Below are 17,395 nucleotides of genomic sequence, written 5' to 3' on the forward strand. Positions count from 1 at the left end.
ATAACAAAGTTTCCGTGTGTGGGGCCAGGGGGGTACGATAAAGTTGCCCCAAGATGCTAATCTAAGGTCAGTTACAATCTACACAACTTCCACACAGAGCTGGGGTCAAAGCACCTTTTCACAAGGGGTCCTGACCTTGAATGACAGTTTTGCACCCACTCCTAAACTGTCTTGGTTTTCTATCGATGTAGTGTTGTCCGGTCTTTTAGGGTCAGGGGAGCTGTTTTTGCACCAGTGACCGGAGGGAGGGACTGACCACTGTGCTGAGTGGTTGGCTAGTTTCAACCCAAGCTATCAGCGAGGATGAACTAATCCTGCTAGACGTGTGGTGAACTGCAGCACCAACTCTCTAAGGATGAAGCACCGACTGGAACAAAGTGTCTGTTTGTCTTCAGAAAGCAGAGAAATGCTTCATACTTAATTCATGTTGGCCTACGACTTAACTGCTCGTGTGTAGGCTTAATGTGAAGCAGTGGGGTAGACTGAATCTAAAAGTAGTTGTGGACTTGGTGCCAGGGTTATATTCTTGCCTCTTCGCATACTCCATTTCAGTGTGTTAGTTTATAAAGAGATGACTTTTGGAACATCCCAGACATGCCACAGGAGCTGGATAAAATAATTCTGGCCATGCTGAGCTATGACGAGGACATCCACCGAAAAAACATTTCCCCTGCTGCTTGTTCCATGTGCCTCCCTCTATACTGTACCTAATCTCTTTGACAGAAACCTGAATAACCAGTCATTTTAGACCAGGTTTCCCCAACTGGTGGCCCCCGGGTGGTTTATATTTGGCCCTATAGTTTTCTGAGCAAAAAAACATTTAATTGTTTTAAAAATTTTCATTGTTTGGCATAAAAGACGGTAAAAACACCAGTAGATCAGATACAAAATTCACATTTTGGAAATCAGTTCCCAAATATTCCCACACATAATAGAGAGCCACATCGTGATCATATACAAATGTAAGCAAGGTTTGAAAGGATTATGTTTTAGTCAAATATTGTATCTGTTTAGGAGTTTTGCGCTCAATTTGCGGTCTACAAATTATTTCATCACATGGCTGAATCTACTTGATGATCCCTGTTTTAGAGTGAAAAGCCTTTGGGAATTTGAATGATATAAAATGTCTGGGTACAGGCCTATACCCGACCCAGATTAGACAATTTGATATGTCTACTAGTCAGACAACTGTCAGGAATCTGAGAAGGAATGTTTTTTAAAAGGCAAAATAGAAAAGAAAATGATAGCAAACATAAGTTAAGAACTTGTAGTCTACTGTTCTCTGAACCCTGTGGAGTTCTTGTCCTTCAAACTATGTCTGTCTCTGTCTGTTTCTCTTTCTTTCTCTCTGTTTATATAATATTTTCAGTATAGTTTTAGTTTTTCAAGCAGATTTCTTAATTATTTTGTTTCAGTTTACAAAATAGTTTTTTCATGATTTGTTTTGGTTTCAGTTTTGGTTTACTGTAATAACCTGAGGTCCATGAAGCCAAGATATGCACTTTTATCTTGCACTCAGTATATGTCTTTAGTGAACTGCTTATATGGGTCGGTCACAAGAAAGACCGGTGACACATTGCTACCTGGAATTAAAAATAATCGTTTTATTTACGGCATAACTGGTTAATAACTGTCACTGAGAGACTATTGTGACTGCTGACCTGGCGCACTTCCCAGCCTTTTCTTTGTCAGGGCAAATGGGCACATTAGTTTTTTTATGCCCTCTTGAGGCAACTGTATAAACCGTTGTGACTGCTCTCAGCCCAGCAGTAGCTCTATCAGGCCAGTCTTTCAACTCCCAAGAACCAATGAAGTGGGCAACAAATATGCCTACACTACTTACGATATGTCAGGATTCAATATATCGTAGAATGGAAGAAGGAACCCTGGCATAAACTTTCATAACTTTTTTTTGTGTGGCGCAGGGACGCCATAGACCGCTGCGCCACTCGGGAGCCCCTCCATGATCCCTTATTGATGTCACTTGTAGTGTTATGAAAGTGCACATATTTCTATATTTGAGGTATGCAGCACTTTAATTCACAATGAAAATAGAGTTTTTCAAATAAAGAATTGTAAATGCATTTTTTTGTGCATTTATGGTTGGTTAAGACAGGACCCACGAGTGCACTTTGATAGCCTATGCAATAACTATTCAAGATACTGGTGATTTGTTGGTTCTTTGAGGTACACTGCATTTTCAGATGACAACAAAAGTATTATTGTGAAGTTTGTTGAAGAAATCTTTTAATATATAAACACATTTTGCATAGTGTCACATGCAGAACGGTACATTTTCCTGTCTAAAGTATACAGTGCCTTTGGAAAGTATTCAGGCCTCTTGACTTTTTCCACATTTTGTTATGTTACAGCCTTATTCTAAAATCGATTTAAATGACTAACGAATCCTCAGCAATCAGCACACAATACCGCATAATGACAAAGCGAAAACAGGTTTTTAGAAATTTTTGCAATAAAAAAATAAAAGATGCCTTGCTATGAGACTCGAAATTGAGCTCAGGTGCTTCCTGTTTCCATTGATCATCCTTGAGATGTTTCTACAACTTGATTGGAGTCCACCTTGTGGGAAATTCAATCGATTGGACATGATTTGGAAAGGCACACACCTGTCTATATAAAGGTCCCACAGGTGACGGTGCATGTCAGAGCAAAAACCAAGCCATAAGGTCGATGGAATTGTCTGTAGAGCTCCGAGACAGGATTGTGTCGAGGCACAGATCTAGGTAAGGGTACCAAAAAATGTATGCAGCATTGAAGGTCCCCAAGAACACAAGTGGCCTCTATCATTCTTAAATGGAAGAAGTTTGGAACCACCAAGACTCATCCTAGAGCTGAGCGCCCAGCAAAACTGAGCAATCAGGGGAGAAGCACCTTAGCCAGGGAGGTGACCAAGAACTCGATGGTCACTCTTGACAGAGCTCCAGAGTTCCTCTGTGGAGATCGGAGAACCTTCCAGAAGGACAACCATTTCTGCAGCACTCCACCAATCAGGCCTTTATGGTAGAGTGGCCAGACGGAAGCAAATCCTCAGTAAAAGGCATGACAGCCTGCTTGGAGTTTGCCAAAAGGCACCTAAAGGACTCTCACCTGAATGCCAAGGGTCACGTCTGGAGGAAACCTGACACCATCCCTAAGGTGAAACATGGTGGTGGCAGCATCATGCTGTGGGGATGTTTTTCAGAGGCAGAGACTGGGAGACTAGCCAGGATGAACGGAGAGGGATCCTTGATGAAAACCTGCTCAGGACCTCAGACTGGGGCAAAGGTTCACCTGGGGCAAAGGTTCACCGTCGGAAGTTTACATACATCTTAGCCAAATCCATTTAAACTATTTTTTTCTCACAATTCCTGACATTTTAATCCTAGTAAAATTCCCTATTTTAGGTCAGGTAGGATCACCTGTCAATATAATAGTAGAGATATTGATTTATTTCAGCTTTTATTTTCATCACATTCCCAGTGGGTCAGAAGTTTACATACACTCAATTAGTATTCGGTAACATTGCCTTTAAATTGTTTAACTTGGGTCAAATGTTTCAGGTAGCCTTCCACAAGCTTCCCACAATAAGTTGGGGGAATTTTGGCCCATTCCTCCTGACAGAGCTGGTGTAACTGAGTCAGGTTTGTAGGCCTCCTTGCTCACACACGCTTTTTCAGTTCTGCCCACAAATGTTCTATGGGATTGAGGTCAGGGCTTTGTGATGGTCACTCCAATACCTTGACTTTGTTGTCCTTAAGCCAGTTTGCCACAACTTTGGAAGTATGCTTGGGGTCTTGTCCATTTGGAAGACCCATTTGCGACCAAGCTTTAACTGATGTCTTGAGATGTTGTTTCAATATATCCACATAAATGTCCTTCTCATGATGCCATCTATTTTGTGAAGTGCACCAGTCCCTCCTGCAGCAAAGCACCCCCACAACATGATGCTGCCACCCCTCTGCTTCACGGTTGGGTTGGTGTTCTTCGGCTTGAAAGCCACCCACTTTTTCCTCCAAACATAATGATGGTCATTATGGCCAAACAGTTATATTTTTGTTCCATAAGACCAGAGGACATTTGTCCAAAAAGTACGATCTTCGTCCACATGTGCAGTTGCAAACCGTAGTCTGTTTTTTTTCTGGCTGTTTTGGAGCAATGGCTTCTTCCTTGCTGAGCAGCCTTTCAGGTTATGTCGATATAGGACTCGTTTTACTGGGGATATAGATACTTTTGTACCTGTTTCCTCCAGCATCTTCACAAGTTCCTTTGCTGCTGTTCTAGGATTGATTTGCACTTTTCCCACCAAAGTCTCTAGGAGACAGAACGCGTCTCCTTCCTGAGTGGTATGATGGCTGCGTGGTCCAATGGTGTATATACTTGCATACTATTGTTTGTACAGATGAACGTGGTACCTTCAGGCATTTGGAAATTGCTCCCAAGGATGAACCAGACTTATGGAGGTCTACAATTTGTTTTCTGAGGTCTGAGTTTGAAGGTAGGCCTTGAAATACATCCACAGGTACACCTCCAAGTGACTCAAATGATGTCTATTAGCCTATCAGAAGCTTCTAACGCCATGACATCATTTCTGGAATTTTACAAGCTGTTTAAAGGCACATTCAACTTAGTGTATGTAAACTTCTGACCCACTGGAATTTTGATACAGTAAATTATAAGTGAAATAATCTGTCTGTAAACAATTGTTGGAAAAATGACTTGTCATGCACAAAGTAGATGTCCTAAACGACTAGCTAAAACTATAGTTTGTTAACAAGAAACTTGTGGAGTGGTTTGTAAAACGAGTTTTAATGACTCCAACTTAAGTGTATGTAAACTTCCGACTTCAACTGTATATAGTGAGCATGTAGAAGGGCAAGCCTATCGAATTCAGATTGACCTCCTCACGGGCCAGGTCCAGAGGGCAATGGGTTCCGGGTGAAGGTGGAACATCTCCTTGTTCACGTGGGTTAAAAGGTAGTAACGGCAGTTTCCAGGGCTCGGCGTAAAGTGAAAGAAGAATGTCCACTAGCCAGAGCTTCCCTGGTCATCGAGGGGCTATCAAGGAGGTATAATCCTTGTTCCCATACTCTGTCCAGAGTGGGGGAAATGAAGCATAGAGGAGGAAAAGCGTAAAGCACCACCCTTCAAGGGTGTGCCCGCACATCCAGTCCCAGTGGTGTGTATCAAGCTATAGCAAAGAACAATGCGCAGTGCGTGTCTTTGTGCAATGCGAATAGATGTAAGATCTGGTTCACCATCTGGGGGTGCAGTCTCCAATCCTTTTATAGAGGATTCCCTCTGGACAACAAGTCCGCTCCCACATTCAAATACGCCTGGGACATGAGTCGCGCGTATTGAATATAGTTGTGCCCTGCTCCACAGAATATTCTTGACAGTTAGTCTGTGTAGATGCAAAGAGCAAGTGCTAACCGATCCACTTTCCACCACAGTCATATTGTCTGCCTTGACCAGGATGTGACCATTTCGACAGGGTGGAAAGTGTGTCAATGCATGAAACACTATCATCAGTTTGAGGTGTCTGTGATCGAGAGGCTCTTCTAGTGACAGAGAGCTGAGAGACAGTCTGTGGACACTTTTTAAAATATTTTTTTACCACTTTTTTCCCCCTCAATTTCTTGATGTCCAAATGGTAGTTACAGTCTTGTCCCATCGCTGCAACTCTCGTATGGACTCGGGAGAGGCGAGGGTCGAGAGCCATGCGTCCTCTAAAACACGACCCCCGCCAAGCCGCACTGCTTCTTGACACAATTCTCACTTAACCCGGAGTCTGTGGACACTTATCTATTGATTGAAGTTCCATAGTGGATATAGGCGATGGGTTTAAACCCAACGCCGAAAGTCTCTCATTCTCATTGATCCTCGCGGTACAACTGAGATGGTAAAGGCCATCAACCCCAGCACTCGGAAACATGTACGAAGCATGACAGAATGCCCCCTGTTGGGCAGGGAGAGGTACCGTGAGCAAATGCATAAAGATGAGCCGCTGCATGAGGGGGAGTGTTTAAGGAGCACAGATGTGCATCCCACATTGTGGGAATGGGGGGGGGTCGGGTTCGTTCTGTGCTCCACCTGAGAGGAGGCAGTTCAGGACACTGATTGACCCTCTCTGCCGCTGGGGACGTACTCCTAGATCGGACATCCCATCTTTCCCCGTGGGAGAAGTAAATGGGTGGGACATCTGTGGAAGCAGCAGAGGGCTTCCCCCTCTGTCGGCCTCTGATAGGAGAGCTGAACTGTGGATTCACAGCCTGCTACATCGATTGGGGTTTTTCATTACCGAAAAACCTGGTACCAGCTTTTTACCCACTCCCTCCTGCCGAGCCTTTGCTTGTTTTCACGTACCCCAGATCTGCGGGGCAAGCAGAAGTTAATGGCTTCGCCTTCCTTCTTACGAAGTTCGCACTTCGGTCGCATGTCAGCGACAGAAGGCCCAAACAGTTCCTTTGGCGTGATAAGAGCGTTGAGGAAATCTGCCTTTTCCTTTTCTGAGAGGCTAGACAAGGCTTTCAAGTCAAGCCACAAGGCTCTCTTCCCCCACCACCGCAATGCTCAAGGCGCTTGGACGGCGCCTCTAGAGGCCCGTAGGTTGAGATCTCCAGCGACGCACATCTCGTTACATAGGTACTGGTTGACCTTTGCCTGAGATAATGCCCATCTCTAGTAGCAAATTGGCCTGGTAAGCCAACAATAGGGACATTAAGTTGTACTGAATGTGCCGCAGACATATAGACCTTATGGAATATGGAGGCGGTGAAGCGCTCCGCCTTTCCAGGGAGGGCAGTGCCGGTCATAGACGGCACTGGGGTTGGGGTGGATAACCACCCCAAGGCTTGTCGAAGCCTTTCTTTTCTATGCCCTTGAATGTCCATGCCAAGAAAGTGCCTGGTTTGGCCATTGCTGGACAAAGGCTTGTCCCAGTTGTGTTTTCCCTCTGGCATGCAATGCTGGGGCCGCTGGGAAAAGTTGCTTTCCCGGGATGGTGCGAGAGGGGAGTGTCCTCCCGTTGAACTCAGGGTTAGTGAGTGCTGCTTTAGCCTGCTATGCCCCCAGGCAGACGGTACACAAACAGTGTGTGTCCTTGCCCGATTGTTTAGCTCCACACGGACAAGGGTGCACCGGTAATGGGGCAGTGGCAAGCGCCCTTTGAGAGGGTAGCAGGCTCCATGGCTCAGATAAATCGTAATCCTTGAGCAAAGTTCAAGCTCCCGTCGCGCTGTGAAGTAAGGGCTATCAGTCTAGTTAACACCGCACGGGTGAATGTGGGTTGAGCTAAATGCGAGAGTATAGTTAGCAATTCTACCCTTGCAGGTGGAAAAGCTAGTCTTGCTGAAACTTATCCGGGGTAGCTAAGCCTTACGGCGAGAGCTAGCCCTTTGTAGTGTCGTTAGCTAGCTTTCCAGATAGCTAGACGCAAGATGGGAGCTAGCAATATTACCATGTTGCAGCTAGTAATGCTGGTGTGGTTAGCTTGCCTTACAGTGAGCTAGCTAGGTTAGCTTAAGCCCTGCGGTGAAAGCTAGTCCTTTGTTAGCGTGGTTAGCTGGCCTTGCAGCTAGCTAGCCAGGTTAATAACCAAGTCTCGATAGCTAGCCATGTGACGTTAGCTACAACATTTATTCTACTCAAAGCAAAATCTTCCTTTCAATCAGTACTCAACATTATCGACAGGAGCTGAGGTCCTACATTCGTCAGCGTTAACCTTACGGTTCGCCTGAGAAAAGTTCAATAGGAAGACAGGAATCTAGTCGTGCTGAGGAGAGCTTCTTTTGTGAACACAGTCACTTCCGCAAGGAAGAGAGGCCAGAATGACCAGTTGGCGGGCAAGTGGCTCCCTTTATTGAGGAGAAGAACTCACCTCATTTGCCACTCGACCTATGTCTCCAACAGACACTGTGTTATTGCGTACTTCAAGCTTTTGACCCACCCTAAGGTGTATCCCATAAGTGACACATCGAAATGAGTATTATAAATAAAATCCAACAAGCATTTTTTGTAAAAGTTTGGGAATAATATGAACCTACCTGGGTAGGGTGTGAGTATGTGGTGCATCATGAGGCAGCATACCCTGAGGAGCTGATGATCTGTTTGCTTTTTCTGTCGGCTGAAGTATGTGTGTGTGTGTGTGTGTGTGGTAACCTGTGTGTGTTCTCTCCCTGCAGGGTGGATAACTTTGGGTTGGGTCTGCTCCTACAGACCAAACAGATCAAGAGGATGATCTCCTCCTATGTGGGAGAGAACATCGAGTTTGAGAGACAATACCTGTCTGGGGAGCTGGAGGTGGAGCTGACGCCACAGGTGACACGCACGCACACACACACGCACACATACCACCTTGCTTTACTAGGTTATCCATTTGAGTTATTCGAGGTCCTATACATTTGTTGTGGAGGTTTGGAATGTCCAGGTTCAGTGATTTTGAGTAATGATCCAATTGATGACCATGACCTCTCTCCCCCAGGGTACCCTAGCAGAGAGGATCAGAGCTGGCGGTGCGGGTGTTCCTGCCTTCTTCACGGCTACAGGCTATGGTACCCTCGTCCAGGAGGGCGGCTCCCCCATCAAATACAACAAGGACGGAACTATCGCCATCGCCAGTGAACAGAGAGAGGTCAGACCCCAGCCTCTACCAACATGTAGTTTCTAGCACCACATTCACCACATCGTGACACATCACCTAATGTTATTGCATCAAATTGTTTTTATCACCACTGTCTGTTTTCATCACACAATCTGCCTATACTGACATGGAGCACGAGCCTCTGTAACAACACTCAAAATGCTGTCATCTCAAGCAGTCTTCTAGTCTGTCTCTTGAGCCGCTTGCTGTGTTGTTGTTTGGCAGGTGCGGGAGTTTAATGGAAGGCACTACATCATGGAGAAGGCCATCACTGGAGACTTTGCTCTGGTCAAGGCCTGGAAGGCCGACAAGGCCGGGAACATAATCTTCAGGTAGCTACCAATACATTCACTCACTCTAACCTGTCTGTCAATCACTTATTCTGGGGATAAAGGTTACCTGATATCAGGGCAAGCTACTTCCTCCTACCCTTGAATCCTTGCACAAAGCATAGGCGCATATTTACCCCTTAAGTCTGCTGTCACCAAGACCTGTAATGCTGTTGTTGAGACGAGGTGCATCATTATTTCAAAAAAGCCATCAGCGTAGTATTGAGTAAATGTACATTATGTAATACATATCCATTTGACACTAAATATTTACCCAAGGCACTGTGATTTAGGCCACTGCTTGTCCCAGGACAGGTTACACCCTTTCTAATCACCTAGTTATGTTTCCACAATAAGCAAAACTGCGGGCCTGCAGGTCGCTCTGTGCCATATGGATTGCTGGTAGGATATTCACTTTTAGGCTCAGTGATTGAATTAAGATGTTGACACTAGACCGCTTAAAGAGACTGAACGTTCTCCAGAAAAGCTGTAGAAAATGGACTTTTCTTCTTAGTTCCCTTGTCTGTCAGTATGTGAGAAGAACATTCTCTCGGTCCACATAAAAACAGGGCCCGTATTGTTTCTTGCCCCTGAATATTTACTCTCCTGTACACTGAAAATAAGTGATAGTAAATACCATTCAATTGGTCACCACAAGAGCGCAGTATCTACTTTGCAATAAAAAAATCCCCTTTTGATTTTACAGGCAAAAACAGGCAATGTTGAAATGATTGTTGCACGGTTCATGATCGCTCTATGTTGATGCTGTAACTCATGTTATAAAACCTTCCCTATCGCACCGGGCCGAACAACGCCATTTACCTGTGACTGTGTTCATGATACTGCACTGCCTGTTATGCCTTAATGCTTAATTGACTTATTGTACTTCCTTTCCATTACTTCTCTGTGCCTGCTTTCTTGTATTGCTCCCTTGTTGCCTCCCTCGTGAATGCTTGTTAGCTAATGCCATCTCTTTCTCTCTCTCTCTCTCTTTCGTTCTCTCTCCATGTAGGAAAACAGCCAGGAACTTCAACCAGCCCATGTGCAAGGCAGCCAAAGTCACCATTGTAGAGGTATGAGCCATGTCCCTGCACCCCAGTCCCATGTACCCCCTTACATGTCTATAACACTGTTCTGCTGTCTTCACCTGTTGTTCAACATTTTCGGGTTTGTGACACAGACATTAAGAAATCAGTCATATGATTTCAGCTGTGTCTGCCTAGAGCATGAGTAATGGTTGTTTAATAGCTGCGTTTTAATGTGATTCCTGTTTTATATCAAATAAGAATTTGTTCTTAACTGACTTGCCTAGTTATATAAAGGTTAAAGAAATAAAAATATATCTGTCCCTTTCAGTAGGATGGCCTGATTGAAAGTCTAGATTCTACTAGTTGGCTCAGTCTTCTGGTATTATGTCAACAGCAAGGTACTTGACATAAAGAGTCTGAGTACATGAGTTGGGGGTCACAGAATATCGTGTGGTCCAGTGATTCCCACATGGTGGCTTTCAGCCAGTCCTTCTTTCAGCCAGTCCGTCTGCGGTCACGGCTAAAAACTGGGTTGTCCTGAGAAACATTTTGTTGGTCAAAAACCTTTAGGTGGGGCACAGTGCAAAAACGTTTAGTAATACTCCTCTAGTAGTCTGGCCTCTCTCTCCATTAGTGTGATACAGACTGGGCTGGGGCTTTGTGTGGTGATGTTACTGGTCTTTCATTTCTCAAAATCAATGTCACATGGTTAATCCTAAAAATTGGTATTAAAATGATACAAATCTGAAAGTTCAAATTCCACTAATGCCAAAGCACCAGCCTCTGCCATATGGACACATTCATACACTGTGATCCATTGGAGGCTGAAGAAATGAGTGCATGGAACTCAGGGATAGCATAGGCCAATATAGCAGTAGGCCTATAACGTCCATCATCAACGAAGTAAAATTAATAGGCCAAAAGCCAACATATTAAAAACAGTAGAAAATATCCGGATGAAAAATCAGGTTCTTTCAATGTCATTCACCTCTCTACTCCACCTGTCTGCCTCCCTTTCTATCTGTCTTGACTTGAACCATCGCTAGTGAAGTGCAACATTGATTTAATACAATCAACTGGATCTGGCCTGAAGCTGTTCCTAGTTAACTTGCAACATTGTATCAACTTGCAACATTGGAACCTCAGAGTTTCCAGCAACAGTGAGCTCAGGGACAGACAGTTGTTTATGCCTAAGGGAAAAATGTTCAGGTATTTTATGACATTTCCACTGGATATATGGGATCATCAGATCATGATATTTTGCTATTTCACGCTGAGGCTTGGGGATTATTGAAGCCTGGATAGTGTTGGAAAGATTTTTCTATGTGAGGAACTATTAAAAACAGACTTTGTTGACTTACTGTCTGAGGTGAAGAAAAAATGTGTGTTGGAGGTCTAACTCACCACGAGTTAAGACAATTCAGCAGGTCAGGTACTTATATGCATGCTCTCTCAACATTATTAGCACAGAGAAACCAGACACATGCTTATTGCTCACGTGGAACCCTCCAAACAAAAGACAATAAAATAATTGACAACTCGGAAATAGAGGTCGAACGATTATGATTTTTCAACGCCGATACGGGAAACTGATTATTGGAGGACAAAAAAAGCCGATACCGATTAATCGGACGATTTTTTAAAATGTATTTGTAATAATGACAATTACAACAGTACTGAATGAACACTTATTTTAACTTCATATAATACATCAATAAAATCTATTTAGCCTCAAATAAATAATGAAACATTTGTTTCATTCAATTTGGTTTAAATAATGCAAGAAAGTAAAAGTGCAATATGTGCCATGTAAGAAAACTAACGTTTAAGTTCTTTGCTCAGAACAAGAGAACATATCAAAGCTGGTGGTACCTTTTAACACGAGTCTTCAATATTCCCAGGTAAGAAGTTTTAGGTTGTAGTTATTATAGGAATTATAGGACTATTTCTCTCTATACCATTTGTATTTCATATACCTTTGACTATTGGATGTTCTTATAGGCACCTTAGTATTGCCAGTGTAACAGTATAGCTTCCGTACCTCTCCTCGCTCCTACCTGGGCTCGAACCAGGAACACAACGACAACAGCCACCCTCGAAGCAGCGTTAACCATGCAGAGCAAGGGGAACAACTACTCCAAGTCTCAGAGCGAGTGATGTTTGAAACGCTATTAGCGCGCACCCCGCTAACTAACTAGCCATTTCACATCGTTACACCAGCCTAATCTCGGGAGTTGATAGGCTTGAAGTCATAAACAGCAGAGCTGCTGGCAAAACGCACGAAAGTGCTATTTGAATGAATGCTTATGAGCCTGCTGTTGCCTACCATCGCTCAGTCAGACTGCTCTATCAAATCATAGACTTAATTATAACTTAATAACACACAGAAATGCGAGCCTTAGGTCATTAATATGGTCATTAATCCGGAAACAATCATCTCGAAAACAAGACGTTTATTCTTTCAGTGAAATACGGAACCGCTCTGTATTTTATCTAGCGGGTGGCATCCATCAGTCTAAATATTGCTGTTACATTGCACAACCTTCAATGTTATGTCATAATTACGTAAAATTCTGGCAAATTAGTTCGCAATGAGCCAGGCGGCCCAAACTGTTGCATATACCCTGACTCTGCGTGCAATGAATTGCAAGAGAAGTAACACAATTTCACCTGGTTAATATTGCCTGCTAACCTGGATTTCTGTTAGCTAAATATGCAGGTTTAAAAATATACTTGTGTATTGATTTTAAGAAAGGCATTGGTGTTTATGGTTAGGTACAAGTTGGAGCAACGACAGTCTTTTTTCGCGAATGCGCACTGCATCGATTATATGCAATGCAGGACACGCTAAAAAAAATAGTAATATCATCAACCATGTGTAGTTATAGCTAGTGATTATTATTGATTAAGTTTAATGCTAGCTAGCAACTTATCTTGGCTTCTTACTGCATTCGCGTAACAGGCGGGCTCCTTGTGAGGCAGGTGGTTAGAGCGTTGGACTAGTTAACCGTAAGGTTGCAAGATTGAATCCCTGAGCTGACAAGGTCAAAATCTGTCATTCTGCCCCTGAACAAGGCAGTTAACCCACCGTTCCTAGGCCGTCATTGAAAATAAGAATGTGTTCTTAACTGTGTTCTGTGTTCTTAACTGACATGCCTAGTTAAATAAAGACTAAATAAAAATCGGCGTCTACTCGGCGTCCAAAATTACCGATTTCCGATTGTTATGAAAACTTGAAATCGGCCCTAATTCATCGGCCATTCCGATTAATCGGTCGACCTCTACTCGGAAATGATGGTTATGAAATAAACCAAATCTTGTTTCTCACAAGTGTAGCAGGTTGTGAACTCTGCAAAAATGTTTCCTCTCCGAGATTGAGAACAGTAAATTACTATAGCCTAATTTAATACATGCATTAACAAAAATGAATGTAACCAAATGACGGGGTTTAACGGTACATCTACTAGGCCTACTGGTGACATATGTAATGGGGAATTGATAAAAATAAACAGTCCAAAGGCAAAACAATTCTCATAATGAAACAATGAATTTGCAAGAATTGGCTGGAGACAGCTGAGTGCATTCTGGAGAGCTGAGTGCATGCATTCTGTAGAGAGACGAGCCATATCTTAGCTACACCCCCCTCCCCTTCTTCTTGTCTCAACATTTTAAAATATACTCAAGACACATTATCTTTACACATCTTTTAGATGCTTTTCACTGACATCCGCAACTCATTTATGAGCTAGGCCAGTTGCCAAATGGGCTTCCCAAATAGGCATAGGCCTACCTGTTTATTAGGCCTAAGTCATGTTCTCTAGTGAAGTATTTTTTTTATTTCGACAGGTATAATTATATAATTTTAGGAAAAACCTCAACTTACTTTTGTGGAAGCCAGCAGCTGAACAGTGCACTGTGCACCTGCCAACTTTACTTTCCAATTTGCAAATGGCTGCCTAAAACCAGAGATCTATATACATTACCAGTCAAAAGTTTGGACAAACCTACTCATTCCAGGGTTTTTCTTTATTTTTACTATTATCTACATTGTAGAGTAATAGTGAAGACATCAAAACTATGAAATAACACATATGGAATCATGTAGTAACCAAAAAAGTGTTAAAACAAATCAAAATATATTTTCTATTTCAGATTCTTCAAAGTAGCCTCCCTTTACCTTGATGACAGCTTTGCACACATTCTCTCAACCAGCTTCATGAGGTAGTCACTTGGAATGCATTTCAATTAACAGGTGGGCCTTGTTAAAAGTTCATTTGTGGAATTTATTTCCTTCGTTAACAGGATGATATGACAACAGCCAGTGAAAGTGCAGGGCACCAAATTCAAAACAACAGAAATCTCATCATTAAAATTCCTCAAACATACATATATCTTATACCGTTTTAAAGGTAATCTTGTTGTTAATCCCACCACAGTGTCTGATTTCAAATAGGCTTTACAGCGAAAGCACCACAAACAATTATGTTAGGTCACCACCAAGTCACAGAAAAACATAGCAATTTTTCCAGCCAAAGACAGGAGTCACAAAAAGCACAAATAGAGATAAAATGAATCACTAACCTTTGATGATCTTCATCAGATGACACTCACAGGACTTCATGTTACACAATACATGTATGTTTTGTTTGATAAAGTTCATATTTATATAAAAAAAATCTGAGTTTACATTGGCGTGTTACGTTCACTAGTTCCAAAAACATCCAGTGATTTTGCATAGCCACATCGATTCAACAGAAATACTCATCATAAATGGAGATGATAATACAAGTTATACACATGGAATTATAGATATACCTCTCCTTAATGCAACCGCTGTGTCAGATTTCAATTTTTTTAACGGAAAAAGCAAACCATGCAGTAATCTGAGACGGCGCTCAGAAAATTAATCAAATTAAGCGCCATGTTGGAGTCAACAGAAACCAAAAATTACATTATAAATATGCCATTACCTTTGATGATCTTCATCAGAATGCACTCCCAGGAATCGCAGTTCCACAATAAATGCTTGATTTGTTTGATAATGTCTGTTATTTATGTCCAAGTAGCTACTTTTTTAGCGCTAGGTACACATATCCAAACGCTCGTGCATTACTTCGGACAAAAACTTCAAAAAGTTATATTACAGGTCGAAGAAACATTTCAAACTAAGTATAGAATCAATCATTAGGATGTTTTTATCATAAATCTTCAATAAAGTTCCAACCGGAGAAATCCTTTGTGTCTACAGGAGCAACGGAACGCAGGGCGATATCATGTGGAATGTGCGTGACCAGGAAATGGCTCTCTACCAGTAACCTGACTCATTCAGCTCTTATTCAGTCCCAAAACACAGTAGAAGCCTCATTCAAGTTTCTAAAGACAGTTGACATCCGGTGGAAGGCATAGGAAGTGCAACTTCATTCATATCCCAATGTGAATTAAATAGGGCCTGAGTTTAAAATTGACCAACCTTAGATTTCTCACTTCCTCTTTGGATTTCTTCTCAGGGTTTTGCCTGCCATATGAATTCTGTTATACTCACAGACATCATTCAAACAGTTTTAGAAATTTCAGAGTGCTTTCTATCCAATACGGATAATAATATGCATATATTAGTAAATGAGACTGAGGAGCAGGCCGTTTACTCTGTGCACCTCTGGGCACCTTTCATCCAAGCTACTCAATACTGCCCTTGCAGCCATAAGAAGTTAATGCGTTTGAGCCAATCAGTTGTGTTGTGACAAGGTAGGGGTGGCATACAGAAGATAGCCCTATTTGGTAAAATACCAAGTCCATATTATGGCAAGAACAGCTGAAATAAGCAAAGAGAAACGACAGTCCGTCATTTCTTTAAGAAATGAAGGTCAGTCAATGAGTAAAAAAAGAGGAGTGTCAAAAAGCACAATTGGAGAGAAAATGAATCACTAACCGTTGATGATCTTCATCAGATGACACTCATAGGACTTCATGTTACACAATACATGTATGTTTTGTTCGGTAAAGTTCATATTTATATCCAAAAATCTTATTTTACATTGGCGTGTTATGGTCAGTAGTTCCAAAACATGCAGTGATATTGCAGAGAGCCGCAAGAATTCACAGAAATACTCATTATAAATGTTGTTGAAAATTCAAGTGTTATGCATGGAACTTTAGATACACTTCTCCTTAATGCAACTGCTGTGTCAGATTTTTTTTTAATAATCTGAGAACTGCGCTCAGAGCCCAAACCAGCCAAAAGAAATATCCGCCATGTTGCGCAGTCAACATTAGTCAGAAATAGCATTATAAATATTCACTTACCTTTGATGATCTTCATCAGAGTGCACTCCCAGGAATCGCAGTTCCACAATAAATGCTTGTTTTGTTCGATAATGTCCATCATTTATGTCCATTTATGTTCAAATAGCTTCTTTTGTTAGGGCATCTGGTAAACAAATCCAAAAGCGCGTTCAGGTCCAGTCGGACAAAAAGTAAAAAAAGTTATATTACAGGTCGAAGAAACTTGTCAAACTAAGTATAGAATCAAACTAAGTATAGAATCAATCTTTACGATGTTTTTATCATAAATGTTCAATAATGTTCCAACCGGAGAATTCCATTGTCTGTAGAAAAGCAATGGAACGAGAGAAACCTCTCATGTGAAATGCGCGTGACTGAGAACAAGGCTGCTGGCAGACCCCTTAGTCAAACAGCTCCCATCCGGCCCCCCTTCACACGAGAAGCCTAAAACAACATCCTTAGGAAGTGCAAAATAACCCATATCCCACTGTGAATGCGATAGGGGCTGAGATCAAAAACTACAAACCTCAGATTTCCCACTTCCTGTTTGGATTTTTTTCTCAGGTTTTTGCCTGCCATATGAGTTCTGTTATACTCACAGACATCATTCAAACAGTTTTAGAAACTTCAGAGTGTTGTCTATCCAATACTAATAATAATATGCATATATTAGCATCTGGGACTGAGTAGGAGGCAATTCACTCTGGGCACGCTATTCATCCAAAAGTGAAAATGCTGCCCCCTATCCCAAAGAAGTTAAGCCCATAAAAACGCATTGGGCTTATTCTGGACAGATTTAGGTGAGAGTGAGCCCTCTCGTGTCGCCTCTTCCTCTCTGCTGAAACAATCTCACTGTAGAGAGCATCCGAGTGAGCGAAACAGTGTCCCTCTGTCTCACTATATGTAGCCCATGTATCAAATGCTGTCTGGCTAAGAAGATGCTATACTATTTTTGTCCAGACAGCATCAGATCCATGGGCTACATATAGTGAGACAGAGGGTCGCTGTTTCGCTCACTCGGATGCTTCATCTGAGATTGATGGGTCTTTCTGTTGGTGTGTGTCCCGGTCAAATAAATTATCAATATTTTTGGGGGATGTGCAAGGAAGTACGGTGGG

At 42.3% G+C, this 17,395-nt stretch overlaps 1 protein-coding gene across 2 annotated transcripts in view; it reads left to right on the forward strand.

Moving 5' to 3' along the window:
* oxct1a (3-oxoacid CoA transferase 1a) overlaps positions 1 to 17,395 on the forward strand; it is a 109,629-nt gene that overhangs the window by 11,510 nt on the left and 80,724 nt on the right. For both annotated transcript variants that reach the window (XM_029638389.2, XM_029638390.2), the window contains exons 4-7: positions 8,181 to 8,316; positions 8,480 to 8,629; positions 8,864 to 8,970; positions 9,980 to 10,040. In XM_029638389.2, coding sequence (XP_029494249.2) covers positions 8,181 to 8,316; positions 8,480 to 8,629; positions 8,864 to 8,970; positions 9,980 to 10,040 — 454 coding nt within the window. The remainder of the gene's footprint in view (positions 1 to 8,180; positions 8,317 to 8,479; positions 8,630 to 8,863; positions 8,971 to 9,979; positions 10,041 to 17,395) is intronic.

The sequence above is a fragment of the Oncorhynchus nerka genome, linkage group LG27 (assembly GCF_034236695.1).
Source record: "Oncorhynchus nerka isolate Pitt River linkage group LG27, Oner_Uvic_2.0, whole genome shotgun sequence".
Lineage (NCBI taxonomy): Eukaryota > Metazoa > Chordata > Actinopteri > Salmoniformes > Salmonidae > Oncorhynchus > Oncorhynchus nerka.